The sequence below is a fragment of the Mustela erminea genome, chromosome 11, assembly GCF_009829155.1.
Source record: "Mustela erminea isolate mMusErm1 chromosome 11, mMusErm1.Pri, whole genome shotgun sequence".
Classification (NCBI taxonomy): Eukaryota; Metazoa; Chordata; class Mammalia; order Carnivora; family Mustelidae; genus Mustela; species Mustela erminea.
The window spans coordinates 45,514,250-45,534,269 of NC_045624.1; the positions used below are offsets into that span (position 1 = coordinate 45,514,250).

General features: G+C 42.5%; 1 protein-coding gene across 1 annotated transcript in view; it reads right to left on the reverse strand.

Moving 5' to 3' along the window:
* Positions 1-9,627: 9,627 nt before the first annotated feature.
* The window catches only part of GARS1 (glycyl-tRNA synthetase 1), a 44,370-nt gene continuing 33,977 nt past the window's right edge, over positions 9,628-20,020 (reverse strand). Inside the window, exons 13-17 of the mRNA XM_032304054.1 lie at positions 16,360-16,445; positions 14,679-14,788; positions 12,154-12,247; positions 11,281-11,471; positions 9,628-9,910 (exon numbers count right to left, since the gene is read on the reverse strand). Coding sequence (XP_032159945.1) covers positions 9,785-9,910; positions 11,281-11,471; positions 12,154-12,247; positions 14,679-14,788; positions 16,360-16,445 — 607 coding nt within the window. The 3' untranslated portion in view covers positions 9,628-9,784. The remainder of the gene's footprint in view (positions 9,911-11,280; positions 11,472-12,153; positions 12,248-14,678; positions 14,789-16,359; positions 16,446-20,020) is intronic.

Genomic DNA, 20,020 nt, shown 5'->3' on the forward strand with positions numbered 1-20,020 from the left:
CAGATGTGGAAGCCAACACTCTGAGGGCCGCAGAGGGAAGCCCAGATGGACACCGAGACGCCTGGGGACACGCAGAGGGGCACCCCGCCACCAAATGCACAAGCGTCCATCAGCCAGAGTCGTGCCCCATTTACTGAGCACCGCTGTGCACCACATAGGGAAGTAACAGCACGCGTAACACAAGGTTCCTGTTCCAAGAAACTCAGCATCCACTTGAGAAGAAATAGCCCCCCAAGGGTACCAGGGAAAGACAAGAGGAAGGAGGTTCTCTGCATCCCTACCTGGCTGGATCTGCCAGTGTCCGTTTCTGTCTGCTGCGGTGAGGAGAGCGTCAGGCCTAAGGACTGAGAACAAGTCAGGTTCTGCGGCTGGCACTTTCCTCAGCTCCCTGCATTTTCCACAGCTCTGAGACCACGCCTGTGGTGGCCTCAAGCCAGACAAGGTTTGGGGGACACAAGAACCTCAGCTGCCTTCCCCTAGTCCCTGCCCATTTCCCATAGTCCTGGGCAGCCCGGACTGCCACAGAGACAGACAGAACTGGAAGAGGAGCCCAGTGTTTGCTGCTCTTTCTTCCGGAGCATCTTCAGAGCGCCATGGGCAGATGGGGTGCATGGGCAGTGAGGGGACAGGCTGGAAAGGGGGGCTGTCACTCAAAAGGTCACCCCTTCACATGTCTGAGGCTGACAAAGGGCGTGCCTGGGGGCTGCAAGGCACAAGGGGAGTCCTTTCCTCAAGTGACACTTCAGCCAAGATCTGGGAGGGGTATGTGGAAAAGAGCGGTGCCTCCAGCCAGGGAGCCTGGCCAGGGGCTCTGAGAACACACCTGGCTGGCTCACCAGAACCAACAAGGCTGCTCTTTAAGAGCAGACTTTGGGAACCTTTGTCTCCAGACTGGCGAGGGATCTAGAAATCTACATGTTCACAAGCCCCTCCCGTGTTTCTGTTGCTGTCTGGTGCGGGAGCCACTGAACTGAACAAGAAACATCTTGTCTCTTCTTTCCAGCACAGACGCACTACTACTACTACTACTGCTACTACTACTACTATTACTACTACCATAGAAAGGGAAGGTGAGTGACCTGACCTGCCTTTCCAGAAACCTCGAAGAGAAGGCCACTAGAGCAGGAAGAAAGAGGCAGGTACAAAACATGTAAGTGTATACAGCAATATGCTGATTACGGTTTCCAGCTCTGCCCCGGAAATGCCAATAATTCTCCAGAGGAAGCCACCCCACTCAGAGATGTTAGTTAGCAGGAGGGATCGGCTGAGAGCAAGCTGAGGTCCCTGCCCCATGCTGACTGAGTTTACCCCGGACATTGTTGGTAGGGATTTCTTTGCTCCGAGCCTGAAACCCTCCCACAGATCTGCAGCACACTTCCCACCCCACAGAACCACCACAGTGGACTCCCAACTAGTGAATCCTGTCCGTTCTACAGGACCAAAGAGCCTCTCTTCCAGGAAGCCTTCCTACCAGCGTTGGTCAGACAAGTCCCACCTGGGAACCTATACGGCAGTCCATGCCAGGCTCCACTGCCAGGCTGGAATTGCTCAAGGCCTGTGCTGCCACTTACGTCCACAAGAGCTCTGCACCCAGTAGGAGCTCTAGAAACATTCATTGACTAAACTGGCCTTTCGCATTTGTTCCACCTACAACTGGTAACTCATAGGCTAGAGTCTAGTATGAGCAGAACAGACCAAAAGTACAAAGAATCCGAGATCTATTAGCTTTACAGTGCAGGAAAATCCATTCTCCGGCTCCATACCCCACCACCACCAAAGCCGAGGGCTAGGCCAAGCCTGAGGGCATCCCCTCTCCATGTGCAAGCAGAAAATTGGAGGAGGAGAGGCTCTCCATTCTTCCAAGACTCCCCTGCAGGTGTCCGCCTATTAATCTCACACCATGGGGCCCTATGCCTCAATGGGCACTGTCTTCCTACTGGGTGGAGGTAGGGGACCAGACCTGTGCCCCCCTGTCTAGGTTTGAGCCCACAGCCCTGTCCCTGGGGAGTGGAAGCACCTCTCCCAACCACATGTCCTGGCTTAGACAACTGACTTTATGATCACCCTGCTTAAAACTCGCATTTGTCTGATGACATAGCAGGAGCCACAGAAGAATGAACTGCCTGGATAAATGAACAATGAAAGCCAGGGCCCAGACATTTTAGAATGTTAGCTACTGTACTTTGCAAAGGGAGCCCAAGCAGAGAGACCTTCTGAAGCCAAGTCCTGCATCCAGTCTCTGATAACTGCTGGCTGGACAAATGAGTGAGCAGGAAGAGGCATCAGCTCTGGAAGAAAACCATCCCTCTGTTTCTGCTGTGAAAACAAGAAAGTAATTAATTGTGCTTCATAATTAGTTCTGCCCAGCACCAACAGAACCTTTCTCTGGCTCTCTGAGGCCCAACCGTGTGTGAGGAACAACCCAACATCACGGATCCCCATGGAGGCCCCTCTGCCCAAGAAGACAAATTCAAAGACTTGTCATTTCTTCCTGCTCCCCGCAGTTCTAGTCTCCATGTCCGCTGGAGAAGGCTGGTGGTGGACCCTTGAGGGATAGGGACCCTTTCCTTATTCCTCTAGCTTGGCCCAAATAGTTTATCCTTCTGGGCCTTTCCAAAGCATGCACTATGGAATCTGTGCCTCTAGTCCCCAAGCTCATGGACTCCCCCGGCCCTGGGTCTCCACATCCATATCAATCCTCAGTTTGAAACAGATTCTGGGCTATCCCCCACTCCACACCCTCAACACTGCACACCTACTAAACGTTAAAGTCTTTATGATGCGGGATCATCGAGCATGAAGCTCAAGAAAGAATTCTTGAGACATTTCACAGTGCAAAAAGGTGCTTTTAGTATTCTAAGCACGGGGACAGGACCCACGGGCAGAAAGAACTGCCCTTGTGAGTGTAAAGAGTGTCTAATATATACTTTGTAGTTAGTGGGGGTTAGGGCCAAGTCTCTTTTGTGTATGTTGAAAGTAAGCTTTACAGAACCTTGGAGGTCTGGCTGTTGTCAAGATAAGTTTACACTTTCTTATCTAGTAAAACATGAATCATGAGACCCTTGAAGGTCATGTTCTATGTGTCTCACATGTGCATCAGTGGGTCCCATGTGTATGTGATTCTTAGTCATATTCTTCCTGCCTTAGTTTCCCTCATTGCCATCTGAAGGAATGAAGAGAAAAGGCCATTCCTTAGAATGTGGATTCTTTCCCTACCTAGAAAAATATAAATATATGAAATGTGCAAATATTACACATTAAATAGTGCAGAAAATCTTTACAGAAATCCTCAAAAGAACCACAGACCCAAGTTTAAAAGCCCGTGACCTCAAGATGAAATAAAGACACTCTCATGAAACTAATTAAAGAGCTCCCACATGGGCAGAGCTCAAGCCTGCCTGTGTTAGAGGGAGCGGGCACTCTGCATCACACATGGTTCTGAGCCCACTCCAGACCTCCTGAAACGCAGTCCCGGGGGTGTGATTTCACACTTTTAACAGGCTCCAGGAGCGCTGCTCACCCAGGAGGGTCCTTCTCCCTCCTTCCTTCCTTCCTTCCCTGGCACACAAGGCCCTCAGCTCGCTACATCTCCTGCTCTGCCCACCTCTCCCCTGCAGGATGCAGCTCTGCCTTTCCTGCACCACCTACTGTATGTAGGTTGATCTCCGGCCAGAGCTTTGTCTGCCCCTGCCCTGAAATGCCAGTACCCAGGAAATGTCAAGGTTCCAAGAGAGATTTTACTTGAACAAAGGGTCCCAAAGAATGAATCTGAATACCACTGTGTTCATACAGTCTTAGTCCCTTGGGGGGACTCCTCTTGGTGCCGCGTAGGAAGGAGCTTTCTAAGTGAGATTGCTAGAGGAAGCTTCTGCCGAAGCACAGTGGAATGAACCACAACAGTACACGAATTAGCGCACGTAGTAGGGCCAGATATGTTACTGCACTGAACTCGGAGGGAGAAAGGAAAGAAGGGAACACCACACATGCCTCAGCATAGCACACCGGACTAAATGTTTTCCCATGTACTTTCTCACTTAAGCATCTTAAAAATCCAGCAATATAGAAAAACTCAGCTTATAAAGGAAAAAAGAAAAAAAAAATGCTGGCTACCCTGAGCTTCCGATTCCTCTCAGGGAGTCTAACCCAGACCCGGAAACTCTTGTCCCTAAAGGGCCTTGAAGTCTTAGAGTTTCTCTGCCTCGAACTTCTTCTCAGAGTCTAGACTTTATAAGAATTTTTAAATTTACTACTTTCATTTTAGTTAGAATCTTAAAAAGCTAGATTAAGTTATAATCTTAAAAAGCTAAGATTAAAAAATCTTAAAAAGACTTTTAAGACTTAAGAGTCTTAAAAATTTAGTAATCATCTTAAAAAATATTTGACCTTAAAACACCCTTTTCATAGTGTCAATGAAAGACAGTTTAATCATACAACACATGAGCTACAGTTCCTCAAACTGGGGATTCCCTGATGTATTCCGCGGAGTTCTGAGAGTCGGTGTCCCCGATCGAGGCCACTACAATATACTGAATTTGTGAACCTGTCTCGGCACGAACAACTCGGTGACTGTCGGGCTTTTCCCGAGTGAGGACCTGCCTTTTGAGCCAAGAGCTGAGTTAGGTATGTGCGTTAGGGAGTAGACATTCTGAAGTAAGTCAGTTTTTACACCCAAACACTGATTGTGGGAGCCACCCTGGAGAATATTCATTCTTACGTCAAATATTTATTGAGCATCTACTGAGTGCTCACACTCTTCTGGGCATCACAGGCATATAGCCATGAACAAAACAGACCCAAACCCCAGGCCTCAGGGAACGTACATCCTGATGTGGAGAGTGAAAAACAAGATACAGAAGGAAAATATGCTATACAGCGTTAACCGATAAAGGGGACAAAATAAACAAGGAATGGGATATAAATTGTGTATGTGTTTGAATATGAAGGGAGGAAGGTATGGCTCAAGGTTTAAACTGTAAGTGGAATCATTGGGGAGCCCTCATTTCTGAGAACGGGGGGAGTCCTCGTGAGCATCCAGTCCTGGCAGGAAGCACTGCAGACAGATGGAAAAGTCAGTGCCAAGGCCGTGTGTGTGTGTGTAGGTTGGTGGGGAGGGAGATGGGGTGTGTGTGTGTGTGTGTGTGTGTGTGTGTGTGTGTAGGTTGGTGGGGAGGGAGATGGGGTGTGTGTGTGTGTGTGTGTGTGTAGGTTGGTGGGGAGGGAGATGGGGGAGACCACACAGGTTTGATTCTTGAATGAGCAGAAAAGCCACTGAGTCTGAATTTGTAGGACCAGTGGGATCACCTGTGCTGCTGTGTTGAAAACAGGTTGTGAAACAGAGTTCAGAGTCTTGAAATAAATTTCAGAGTCTTGAAATAAACCAGTGGGGAAATGGTGATGGCTGGACCAGGGTGGGGGCCTGATTCTAAATACCCGGGGAGCATGGAGTTGATGGTCTGAATGAGGCATACAGGAGAAAAAGCAGTCAGGATAGGCACTGGGGAGCTGTTACTAACCAAGAGGTCAGGTTTGTAAGCTTGCTCCAGAATTCTTTAGAGAAAAAAATGGAAGGTCTGGTCTCAATTTCTAAAAGAATGTTAATAAGGATTTTTTTTTTAAAAGCTTCCCCTCCCTTTCCCAAAAGCTCACTGCGCTTAATCTATCAATTAACTCACACTCAGATGCAGAACAGTGGGTTTTGATGAACTAAAAAAGGTTTTAATTAGGCTAAGTTGTTTTAGTTAGCCTAACTGTTTTTGCATTAATTGCTGGTGGTTGAGTTTTAAGACGTAACAAATGCAGACACTGTCTGGAAAAATACGCAGGCTCACTTCTGTACCAAGTCCAGAACGTTACAAGAGGAGGCACAGAGCTTTGGCTCCCAGAGAGAAGGGCTCTCTCTTCCCAGCCTCATGCTCACAAAATTTCCATTAGGTTCAGGCTCAGGCTGTGGCTTGGGACAGGGACATGGAAGGCTACACTAGGACCATCAAAGCTAGATTCTGGAAGAGTTGGAACTAGAATGCACTTTATGTCCAGCACAGCCCCGCCCCCCATCCTATAAGTTTGTGGCTCCATGAAATCCCCCAGGGAAACTGAAATCCCACTGCACACTTGACCCTCCACCCTGCCCCACTTACCTAATTGCCTCACTGGATACATGTTCTTATAAATTCACATTTTCAAGGGAAAGTCCTTTTGAGGGAGCAATGAGTCCAGCATTTCACATGGTAAGAAAGTTCCAACAATAGAATAGTAGGGAAAACACCAAAAGGAACCACAACCCCATGTGAGGGTTCCCCCACAGCTAGTCTTGACTACACTGTCCCTGCCCCGAGCACACGCATTACAGAGTGCGGGCTCCCACAGAGTAGACAGACATTTGCTCACTCAAACGGACCCCTTTCTCTTTGAAATCCAATTGCACATGACGAGGACTGCGGCCTCTCAAGCCACTGTCCAGGGCTGTAGTTCTGCAATCTCCTCTCTAGTCAGCTTGGAGTGGCCTCAGATTTAAAAATCAGGCCAGAACTGGCTCTCCCATTGGCCTTTCCACTTAACACAAATGCCAGCCACCCCACTGGGCCCAACGCAGGTCCATCTATCTGCTTAAAGCTCTGCTGACAGAGGGCTGCTTCTTTCTTTTTTTTTTTAATTTTATTTATTTATTTGACAGACAGAGATCACAAGTAGGCAGAGGGGATGGGGGAACAGGCTCCCTGCTGAGCAGAGAGCTGGATGCGGGGCTTGATCCCAAGACCCTGAGACCATGACCAGAGCCAAAGGCAGAGGCTTCAACCCACTGAGCCACCCAGGTGCCCCTGCTTCTTTCTTTTTAAATGAGGACATGAAGTTTCTCCAATGGTGAAGGCTTGTCAGCTTTGTTTATACAAATTGCCCAAGGTGACTGTACCCGTAGGTAGTGTCAGAGCCTGAACCACACATGGACATGAGAATTCAGGCCAAGGACAGGAACGTTCCTCTCAAACAGCTCAAATGGCAAACTTCAAGGAGTGAGGGGGAAGACAAACACTCCACTGTTTCATTGGTAGATGTACTGAACACTGAATCCATTCTGTTCAACCAGCTTCCAGAAAATGATATAACCCTCAAGGACAGTAGCAACAGGACTGAGTGACTTAAGTGACAACTCATCTCTCCCCTCTCCAAGCAAAGGCCCTCTCTTATGGTTCAGTCAGGAGGTACAGATTAATAGTTTTTGCTGGTGATAGAAGGTTAAGTGCAACTATCCAGAGATAATTTGGATTTATTTCTAGGGCACTCAGCTCTCTCATGAATAGAAGCCATTAGCTAAAACAATCACTACTGTTACCCTAAATTTATACTGTTTTAGGGAAAAATAAATAAAGGTCTAAAAGTGATTTAAAGTATTTACTGAACAAAATAATTTTGCAAGTTGTTGTCACAAAGATCATTTGACATCTGACATCTCTAGTACCATCTCAAGCAATTCTCTATTTTTATGACTTGGCAATGAATTCCTTTTCTGGAACTTCCAGCTATGTTCTGTATTTTACGATTATGAGTTGTTAAGCAATATTAAGGTCCTGGACTCCTGCATAAGTCAGGCACAGATGACCTCTCTGGACATACCTCCTCATTGTATCTGAATGTCTTGAAGTCCAACCTAGATTTTAAAGGAACTACTGTGTTCTTACACACACATTCCATGGAATCTGGTTTCAATCCGACCCTTCCCCATCACTGATTTTGGAGAGAGGGATGAACAGGAGTAACTTCTCTGAGAGATAGCACAATTCATCCAGCTCTTGTTGAACTAGCCCACAGCCCGATACACACAATTAAACAAATAATTAAGAAAAAGGCCTCACAGAGCATCAAGCCAGAAAGACTCTGTTTAAATACATATTGAGCTCGAACAGAAGAAGGGTGTGTGTGTGCATGTGTGTGAGTGTGTGCGCGCGTGCGTGCATGCAAAACTCATGTGTTGAGAGTCTCTTCATTCAGGCGACAGTCCTTCACCTGCTTGTGCCCAGAATTGAGCACATATGGCACAAACAGAACTCGTGAGCCCTACTACCTGCCCATGTTCCCCACTCAGGTAGTCAACCCTTGATTACTATAAACTGAATAGTTTTCTCTCAAGAGAAACCACACACTGGCCCTACCTAGGGGGAACAGAGAAGAGAAAGGGAGGGCTCCCAGAAGTAATATCCAGGACTGAACTCACGACAGATTATTTGCCAATAAAAAGTGAAGACAGTTTTAGTTCTAATCCCTTTATGATCCAAAGCAGGCAAATTCCGCTATGTATGAAATATTTATCTTTACTATTAATGAGCTCATAACAATGTCTGAGGTAGTAGTGACTGACTGACTATGCGGGTACTCGCTGTAAAAGGAAGTAAATGAGAATAAGCCAAGACCACCCCCAGCCCCAGTGTGAGAATGCCAGACTATATACCAGGTCAAGAGCTATAAGAAGTTTGAGGTGAAAGAAATCCCGACAAAATGAACACTCAGTTTATTCAAAATCTAGTTTCTTCTAGAACGAAGGCTTTAAAAGGCACCAGGCAGAAGAGAAATAAGCTTTAAAGTAAAAGGCTTTCTTACCCCCAAGAAGTTCATTCAAAAATTCAAGACTCATCCAAAGTCTATGTTGAATACCTACTACGTGCAGTACTGTGGCAGGCATCATTGGGGAGGAAAGAAAAATGAAGGGAATCCCTCGGAGATCCACTACTTCTACTGTTCCTCCTACCCAAGACAAAGGGAACGTTCTGGAGACCACCCCACCCCTACGCCACAGTGTCTGAGAGGAAGCTGAAACACTAGACAAAGTCTTAATTCTGAAAACACAGTTGTTCAAATTCACAGATGCTTGAGGATTTTCCCAACAAATAAATATATGTCTTCTGAATGTTCTGTATAAAAACGTAACAGAAGTAAACTGCTAAGTCAGACAAGACAGGTGGAGCTCCTCCAGCATCAGGAGTTCAACGATCATCAGGGCTACTTGCAAGGCCAAGTACAAGCATGCCTTAACATAGCAGGCTTCTGCCAACGCAACCCCTCCCAGAGGCTCAGAAAAGCAAGGTCTTCTATCCTCAGAACACCGTGGCTGGCAGCCCTAAGAACCCACAGCAGCATGCTTCCCACCTCTCAGCAGGACGTTTCCTCCTCCTCCGCTCCTCCTGCCGCCCATCTCCCACCCCAGCTTTTCCTAGAAGTGGTTCCAGCGGCTGAGGGAATGCTGTCTCTTTAACACATTGCACCACTTTCTCAGAGAAAGAAAAAGGGCAGAAAAAGCAAATCTAGAGAGACAAAGTAGGTAAGTGGCTACTCGGGACTGAGGTTGGATTAGAAAGTGATGCTAAATGTACATGTAACTTCTTTCCAGAGCGATGGAAACGGCCTAAAATTGGATTGCAGTGCTGGCTGCAACATTCTATAAATACATTAAGCATCACTGAATTGGACACTTAAAACTGGTGAGATTTATGAAACGTAAATTTTACCCCGATACAGCTGTTAACTGAAAAAAAAAGTATTAATCACATTTAACATTAAGTCATAAGCATATCGATTCAAAGGTGGGAAAAAAACAGCTTTGCTGAAAACGCAGAAACATGAGCAAATGGATTCCAAGTTTGTTCAGAATTTCTTTAATTGTGGGGGTCAGATCAGGCAGCCACTGAGGATAAAATGCAGTCCCCAGGAGTAATTGCAATGCTGTTTGTAAAGTGGGCATGATAAGAGCTATTTTTTTATTAGGGCAAGTGGTCAAAAGTCACCAAAATTGTCATCATTCTTCGATTGTCTCTTTTTTACCAGTCTCTTGCCCTTCAAAGACAGGATACCTGGCCTCCACGTCAGCCCACGTGATGCTGCCGTTGGCCAGATCGCAGACTACACTGGGCAGTTCAGAGACCTGAGGAAATGAAAGAGAATTCCAAGAATCAACAAACTTGATTAGACTGTCGAAAAAAGATTAACCCTGAACTCAGGAGACCTTACCGAGAGCCAGATCGGTGTCTAATGACAAGATTCCTCTGCAAACTGGTTCCCACTTAGTGTTTCCCGTCACTCCTACTAAAGCCTCCTCACTCACTTCTACTCACTTCTCTCCCAGGCCTGGGTTCATCCTTTTCTTCCCACCCAGAATATCTACCAGCTCCCCTGGATCACTCAATTCTCCCACAAAGCCTTTCCTAATTATTCTAAGTAGCTGCCACCTGAAGCTACTTCGTGAGCATTAACTTTAACTCTAAGAAGAGAAGCCAGTCAAGGAGGGAGTGAGGGAGACTGGCAAACCGCAGCGCCTCGACCAAGAAGGTCAGCTGTTCCCACGTCACAGCTAAACACTGGCTACCACTCAGCAGCAGTTCCTAAACTTGAGCGTGCACCAGAATCATCCAGGGGTCATGTCATGCCCACTCTCTATCAGTTTCCAACCTCCCACCCCACTTGTTTCTGATTCAGTAGGTCTGGGCTGAAGAGTTTGCTTATATAACAAAATTCCAGGTGATGTGAATGCTGCTGGTCCAGGGACCACACTCTGAGAACCACTATCAGGTGAGAATGTAGTTCCAGAGTAGACAGATCTGGCTTTGCAAAAAGACAAACCAGAAATCCTTAACTTCCAAATTAGACTATAAACACCTCTGGAAAAAATGCAGTCTTTTACTTCTGTTTTCCTTTTATTAACTCTCTGTAGCAAGCTAAGTACATAACAGGCACGCTAAATAAAACCTATGCTCAAAATTAATTAGTCAGGCAGTTGTCAATTAGTGGGTGTTCTTTCCTTCCCCTTCTGAACTCTTCCCATCTCCATTATCCCTTCCCATTAAGTAAAATTACTGAAACATTATTGGCTATTTTGAATGGATTCACAGGAAAAGTTTATACATACATAGGTATCCTTACATATGTACACATTTGTATAGAAATATAAAGGTAAAACTGTCAAAGCCCCCCAAAGCCTGCCAATAAAACTATGGCAGCAACCACTTGGGATCACACTTCTCTTGCCCAAATAAACAACTACATAAAAGCAAACTGCTGGAGAATGGGTCCAGAGTGGGCCAAATGGTTATAAAACATTAGATAACTGTTAATGGGTATTTTCATAATTAAACCAAGGGGATCTGAGAATCTGTGCTCTGTCTGATAGAAGCCTATGATTAAAATTCAAAGGAAAAAAAAGGGGTAGGGAGGATAGACACAACAAAATCCAGGTTAAATCAGAAGGAACCAGGATACATTTCTAAGACTAAAAATGCCAAAGACAAGGCCAGCCACCTCTGCTCTAATCTGCCGCATGGAGTCTCGGTCCCGCAGAGTTGCCGTGTGGGGGGTCTTGTTCACTGTATCGAAGTCAATGGTGATGCCGAAAGCCACGCCAATCTCATCAGTCCTGGCGTAGCGTCTTCCAATCGACCCAGAGGAGTCGTCGACTTTGTGAGAGACGCCGTTTCTGGTCAGGGCTTCCGCTATCCAAAATAAATTAAGTAAATTAAAAATAAAAAGTGAACAAAGGCCCAGTGTCATCTACATGTTGTCATACAAGATCAGGAGCTTATAAAAGAGACTAAGACAAGAGAACAATAAGTAACAGTTGCAAAAGAAAGAAAAATCACCAAAATTTACTAAGTGCCTCGTTATAGCTCCTACCTGTATCTCACACGGCTGCAGAACGAGTATCACAGTAAGCGCCAAGGCCAGGAGGTCCTGTCCAGACTCCCCCACCTTTACTTGCATGACCCCAAGCAACTCAATGAACTCTTCCCACTTCCCAACTCTGAAGTTAGTGGGCCCCACCACAGGACTACTAGGTGCCCGTTCACTGCTGTGGGTCCAGTGGGTGCAGATCCACTAGGATGGCTAACCCCCAACGAGGATTCCCCCAATGAAGGGAGCAGTGCCAGGGTCAAGAGCAGAAGCAAGGATATTTTAAATCTGACCCCTGGGTCCTACCCTGACTAATTCACAGGCTAGGAGGAAACATTCTGAACAAGCACACACCCTCTTGTAGAGAAGTAAGGGCAGAAGCTAAAATCACTTAGATTTTTTTACTCTTTATTCAGTACGTATTTTTATTGAAAAAAAATATTTTCTAAAATTCAGTCTACTTAATAATGTTCCCCTAGAGATTACCCAACTGGATTTGCTTACATAATTCCTTGACAAATGGCACAAACTCCTGGTTTTGGCTCAGTGGCAGGACCGAACATTTGAATGGAGCTACTACAGCAGGGAAACTGAAGAACTGCATGTTTTAAAAAAGAAAGAAATCCAAAGACATTAGTTTATAAACATCTAAACATTAATGTTCAAATTTCATTATCAAAATACCAGAAAACATGATTTGAAAAGCAGTGTGACAAAGAAAAATCATGGTAATCAGACCCAGAAGGATCTGATTTTCAGCTCTAAATCCGAACTGCCTTAGTGAACTCTGGATCTCAGTCTCTCCACCTAAACACGAGTACTTCCCATCTGCTCTTACTTCACATGTCTGTACAAAGCTGAATGATGTGAAAGCACTGCGAAAGCTACCGTATGAGATGGTCATTTCTGGTATCACATAAAAGCCTTACTTCTTTCCTTGGAGACCCCTAGAGAAGCTCCTGCCAAATCATCAAATATTAAGTGGCAGTGCCGAAAACCAAAATCCAACCCTGTCCTTTAAGAAATTCAGCATCGCTGAAGGGCCTATGAGCTTTAGTAACCAGGTAAGAAAAATTTAATTAGTTTGCAAATGTATATCCAAAAGAAATAGAGTGAAACCAAAAGAGATGCTTTATATACCTCTACTGAAAAGTACAAACAAACCTATTAAACTGCTCCTCAAGTAGGCTTCAGAGTTACTGAGAAATAAAGACAGCGAAGATATTCTGTGAAAAGCAAACTAGTCTACTGTTTTCAGTTGGAAATAAGAGCTGAACCCAGTTTTTAAATAAAATTTGTATAAAAGGTCCACAGGAAAGGAAGGAAAGGTCCACAGGAAAGCAAGAATGAACAGGCCCCATAAAAATCACTGACATGGATTCCAACTGAGTCCCTCAAAAGCCTCATTAGCCTTAAATGCCAAGCAGTGCTGAGTATCCCCACTGTAACCCCTTAGACTCCACGGCTGCCCGAACTACAGAACACTGACAATTCCACTCCTCTCTATCTGGTGAGAGAGAACTGAGGAACTGCCTTTATAGAAAAATAATTTTTTCAATCTCACTGGCAATGTTTTTATACCAAATTCATAGGAAAACGGATTAAGGAGCTATGTGATAAAAATTTAGAAACATTCCTGGCTTCTCAGAGCCTAATCAAATTTCTACTCAGAAGGTAATCTCTATGTAATTCATAAAACACTGTCACTAATTTGTTCTTGCTTAGCCCTTATAAAATTTCTATTAAAGTTCTGGTTATATCAATATTGTTAGATTCAGAGAAACAGCTAAAATGTTTTTTAAAGACCTTTTTATTAAAAAAATAAACAGAAAAGGCTTGAAGCAAACTTGGTATCTAAAAGAACACTTTGTGCCAACAGTCCTCAAGAATAACCATGCCTTTTTTTACACATCTGGTGTACAGAGAAGGTTCTTATGATCTGCTGAATGAATGAAAAGCTATTCCTTAAATGTCAGGAAATGAAGATGCAATTACGGCAGAGAATAAGACAGTAGGTTTATTAGCTACATTATGACATAAGAGTATGTCAGACTTTTTAAAATACTGGCACCAAGAACTCATGAGTCTATTCTTCAAGGTTAAATGTCCTACAAAGAACTACAGAGGTGATGTCTCACATCATGTACACACAGCCCAGAATGGTCATGCAGATAAGAATGTTTCATTTGCTTTATTTGGCATATACAACCTCTCCACTCTAGCCAGTCTTCGAACTGATTTTCCTGGAAATCTGTGCCCATAAACAACAAGAGTGTAATTTCTGCAGGCAGTGGCGAGGTGAGAAACGTAGAATAAGGCAGAACGAAGAGATAATGTGGAAGGCATGGAGCAGTGATTCAGAAGCATCAGGGCCAAAAGACAGTGTGTGGGAGTTAATGAAGACTTCTTAGAAATACTTACCTTTAACAGAACTTGAATGCTAGGAAAGGCTATCCCCCAAATACCACTGCCCAATTTACTATTTGTCAATCTCTCCACTGGCATCACTTGGGGTTCTTATAAGAAAATATAGAACCCCGGGTCTCAGACCTATGAATCAGTACCTCTGGACGAGAACCTTAACCCCCAAAGTCCCTGAATTTTGTGCAGTTTGAGAAAGTACCCTTTAACCAAACTTCACCAATGCATAGATACAGTTATTTGGTTTGTCCAAATTCTCTGAGACATCCCCTTCTTCCTAATTTTCTGAAAACATGAGTATATCCAGAAAGTGCCAGTATCTTCCATTGACACAATACAGATAGTTCCCCTATCATAATATGCCCTGTCTCAGAATAAAGAGCAGCAGGCAACTGAAACAACCCCAATGACTACATATTCCAAAGCTCAATGAGCTAACAGAAGAAAGTTTCTGCTTTGTAAACAGTTAAGCAAAGATGAATGAATGTTAATACCGCTAGTACATTCGGTAACTAATCATTCATTCCAGAGTCATCTTAATAATGTACTTCAGTAAACTTCATGCCCTGACACTGTGAGAGAATAGCATACTATCCAAGACAACTTACCGTTCTCTGCTCATCTCCCTCACGTACATGGAATGTATGTTCAAATACTGTATACATAATCCTGCCCAGGCCAAAGGAGGGTTCAATTACATTCGGAACAACTTCTTCCACTGCAAGAGAGATAGAAATCCAGTAACATTCTCTCCAACCCTGCCTAATGCGTTGCGGGTCCTCTCCCAACAATTCTTACCAACACTAAGAAGTTCTCTTTTCTAGACAGACTTGATTGATCCTATACATCAGGACAAATAAGTCAGAACATTCCTTAGAACTATTTGCTGGTAGGAAATATGATGCCTTTAACATTTTCACCAAATTCTTTCTTTATACAGCATAAAACTGAAATAAGGTACCAGAGTGTTCCTTCTGTAGAGTGCCACAGCATACTATGTACACCAAGTACACCACACTTGTTAAGCTTTGAGCAACAGCAGCTACTCCATCATCTAGAAAGCATGAAAACTCTCCAGCTTTTGTAATACTTTGCTAGAATGAGAAATCTACCACCATAACTGGCAAAATTAACAGAAACAATTCCTACACACAATCACATGCTTTGTGGATTACTTTTTATCTTGCTATCTTGATGAGAACTCTTTAAGAAAGTCAAGTTATTGCCATTGTACTCCCAAGGTTCTGGGGTCAGGAAGCCCTCAGAGAAGAGTTTGCTTGATGATCTGCACTCAGTCAAAGACATTTACCAGAGGCCTCACATGGGGAGGCTGTATCTGTGGTACACAGAGGAAATGGATTCATTAACACTTATTATTCAGAAAGGAAGGACTGCTAAGCATTGGGTCTAAGGTAACTGACCTTAACCTTGGATAGTTTGTTTCAAGGGAAATGAGAGAAGTAGAACCAAAAATACACATATGTGGAAGAAAAGACAGGCTGTTTCTTTTGTCTGTGATTAAAAAGTAAGAATAACACATGACCAAGGCATCTTCTGCCCATCCTTCTGGGTCACCCAAGCCATGATGAAGTACAGTTCTGAACCAGAGCAACTAAAAAGCCCCAGAGCAAGAAGGATTCCCTATTTACTCTGATCACTGCTCAGACTGTTTTCACAGCTCACTGAAGCCTGGCCATAAGGCAGGCCAAAAACAAATGGAAAAGCAGGCATGCTGTCTCCAACAACAGTAGCTTCTCAAATACCCACCTACTACTCTCAGTTTCCAGAAGCTTCCACTTAGCCACAGTTAACCGTAAGCATCCTTTGTATATTCTCCAAAATACTCATATCCCAATTCATGTAATTTGTTCTACAAATAATAATCACCTCCTTATCTTTTACAAAAGCATGAGAGATCAATTATCTAAATGACTTTTTAAAAGGTTAATTTGCCACAAAAGAGTGAAGGGGTACGTTCTCCTTTGCTTAAAAAAACAATATAAGGATATTTCCTTAAAATGTGAGCAAATGAAAAGATGGTTTTAATTGAAGAGATATTCTTCATATGCACCTCAGTTCAAAGGAAATACAAAGGTGGCATTATATTTTTTAGTATTAACACAATTTATTAACACAATGCCTTTTTTAAAAAGGCAAAAGATAATGCCCTACACATATTTAGGGTTGTGGCATTAAATACTTATTTTTCTTCTTCAAATTTTCTGTAAAATAGTTATGTCATAAAACTTAAACTTTAAGGAGTAATAATTTTTGTTTTTGTTTAATTACCATGTAGTGTTTTCTGGAATCTCTTCACGTTGACCATGTCTTTTGTCAACTGAAATGTTTTCCCCTCAGTTTCAACAGTGAATTCCCTACAAAGAGAACACATCATTTATTAGGGAAAACATGCATTCGTATGTCTTAATTTAAAGGAGTCTCACCAATTGCTAAACTCTTTTCATTTTAAGTGTAATATAGGTTGGTCAACTTTCCAGATAAAATGGCTGAAGTCAAATTTAAATTATTTCATAAGGAACACCAAATTATTATTTTAACAATGGAATCAATTAGTATTCTGGGAAGCACCCAAAAACGTGACTAGTCTTATAAAATTCCACAAGTGCCTCAATGATTAATTCCTTTGCTTTTGAGATCAAAATAAAGCCAAAACCACTTTTAAAAAAATTTAGCTTTAGAATAATTACAATAAATTTGTCAGAGATAGGCCTGCTGGCAAAAAAACCACTGTTCTCATTACTGTCCCAAGAAATGCAAAAATGACCAGCTAGTCATCTTATAAAAGGTAATTTTAAAACTCCCACACTAATCCCAAAATAAACTTTGACACTTATGTTGAAGATCAGCTTAAAGAAGTTCTTTTTCTTTTTTTAAGATTTTATTTATTTATTTGACAGAGATTACAAGCAGGCAGAGAGACAGGTAGAGAGAAAGGGGGAAGCAGGCTCTCCGCTGTGCAGGGAGCCTGATGCAGGGCTCGATCCCAGGACCCTGAGATCATGACCTGAGCCAAAGGCAGGGGCTTAACCCACTGAGCCACCCAGGCGCCCCATAGCTTAAAGAAGTTTAATGATTCTGTCCAATACATCAATATAAAACATTATCCCTCCAAAAATCAGTGACTGCATTATGTTTGTATCCTCAGATATGACCATTCCACTTCTGGTAAGAAGAATTCACCTTTATCAAGTGTTTCATGTAATTATCAAGTGTTTCATGACATGTGTTTTAGTTTATTAGGTATTTCCTCCCATTATGATCAGTTTGGATTTGTCTTGGCTCACAAGCAGCTCAGTGGCAGGAAAAGAGAGCCCTCATGTGGTTGTCTTTAAGCCGTGTAGTTGGCACACTTTGTACTGCATTTTGCTAGTTTCAAGCACCAATAATGTCATGCAGCATGAGTGGTTTTCACAAATTTCCTCCATTTTTACTGTTCTGTCTGTAGTTTTTAAGTGCATTATCATTCCATTACATAAACATTATGAGATATATTCTGTGAGTACAGTTCAGGTGTAGATTAGGTAACAGTCATAAAAAAAAAACTGAAATTAGCAAAGAGCCATTATTTGAGAATAATTAATAAAGGAAATTGTCAGGTTTATGACAAATAATGATATCTAACTAGTGCTCTTACTTGTCCATTTTAATGGCATTTGATGTGTTTTAGCATAAATAGATGTTAAGTCTGGGAAGCCAGTATGTTTTAAAATTTTCCTACTGAAATGGACGATCATGTATCTTCAACTTGTTACATTCATCTTACAAAACTTCCTTTGACAATGTTCTCATGCAACCACCATCGTTCCAAAGCTCCATCTCAATCCCCTCCACTCCCAGTGAACCAGTGATGTGCTTTCTACCACTATAAACTCGAATCATCTTTCCTTGTTTTACATATATATCTTTTGTGTCAGACTTCTTTCACTTTGCCTATTATCTAGGGCCGGATAAGAACTATTTCATGGTTTGCATGCCATATGCAGTCTTTTGTATTCTTTGCTCTATTACTTTTTTATTTTTTTAAGAGTTGATTTGCAAGAGACAGCACAAGCAGGGGAAAGTGGCAGAGGGAAAGGGAGAAGCAGACTCCCTGCTGAGAAGGGAGCCTGATGTGGGGCTCAATCCCAGGACCCCCGGGATCATGACCTGAGCCAAAAGCAGACGCTTAACTCACTGACCCACCCAAGCACCCCTCCTTTGCCTTTTTAAACAATACCTAGAAAATAATGCAAAACTCAATGGGAGAGTTGTACCAAAAAAAAAAAAAAAATACATATATATATATATATATATATATATATATATATATATATATATATATATAAAAGATTTTACCAATTCACTTAAAAAGCCGTACTCTTCAGTTATTAGGTATTCAATAAATGGCAATTAAGCCATTTAATAATGTTTGTATCTTCAAACTCCCATTTTGTTTTTGTTTTGTCTGCTTACTCTAACAATTACTGAGAGAAGGGTGTAGAAATATCTGACTGTAATTGTGAATTTGTCTATTTTTCCTTCCAGTTCCATCAAGATTGCTTTATATATTTTCAGGTGTTTTTAGTTGCATACAGTTAGAATATGCCTTGATGAACTGATCCCTTTAACATTATGAAATGTAACTGTCCCTGGCAATTTCTCTTGTTCTGAAGTTGACTTTGTCTGATACTAATACAGCCACTCCTGACTTGATTAATATTTGTATGGGAAATATCTTTTGATTCTTTTATGTTTAAGGTTATTTGTGTATTACAATTACAGCAAGTTTTCTGTAAATAGCATTTAATTGGGTCTTGATTTTTTTTAACCAGTCTGACAATCAATGGCTATTAATTGTTTAGATAATTACATTTAATATAATTATTGGTACTGCTGAGTTTAAATCTAACATCTCAAGAGTTACTTTTTATTTGTCCCATCATTTCTTTGTTCGTTTTTCCCTTTCTCCTGCCTTCTTCTGGAGTATTTTTTATTATTCTATTTTATCTCCCATAAAAACTGGTTCATTATTTATATCCATTTGGTTTTTGCATGTTTTTCCAGGTAATTGCTCTAGAGTTTACCATATGCACTTTTCCAAATTTATCACAGTCTACCCTCAAAGAGTATTATGCCACTTCACATATAATGTATGCACCTTACAACAGTATATTCCCAATTCTTTGTTCTCATCCTTTGAGCTGCTGATGGCATACATTTTACTTCTATGCTATAAATTTCACAACATATTCTTATTGTTTTTGCTTAATTTTTTTTTAAAAGATTTTATTTATTTATTTGACAGACACAAGTAGGCAGGGAGTTAGGCCAAGCAGAAAGCCTGATGCAGGACTTGATCCTAGACCCCTGAGATCATGACCTGAGCTGAAGGCAGAGGCTTAACCCACTGAGCCACCAGCGCCCATGCTTAATTTTTTAAATATTTTTTAAGACTTTACTCATTTCAGAGAGAGACAGAGCGTGTGCATGCACAAGTCGGGGGAGGAACTGAGGGTGAGGGAAAAGCAGGCTCCCCGCTGAGCAGAGAGCCCAAACCCAGGACCCTGAGATTATGACCTGAGCTGAAGGCTGACGCTTAACCGACTAAGTCACACATATGCCTCTGTTTTTGCTTTAAACAGTTCATTACGTTTTAAAGAAATTAAGAGATGTCATTTTAAAGAAATTAAAGAAAATGTCACTTATATTCACTTACATACTTAACATTTATAGACCTCCTCAATACAGGTCATGTGCTCATGCTTTTTCATGTTGAGAACTTTTTTTTTTTTAAGTAGGCTCCACACCCAGCATGGAATGCAATGTGGGGCTTGAACTCACAACCCTGAGATCGTGACCTGAGCTGAGATCAGGAGTCAGACACTTAACTGACTGAGCTACTTGGGCACCCCATTTAGAATTTTTTTTGTTGTTCGTCAGACACAGTAAA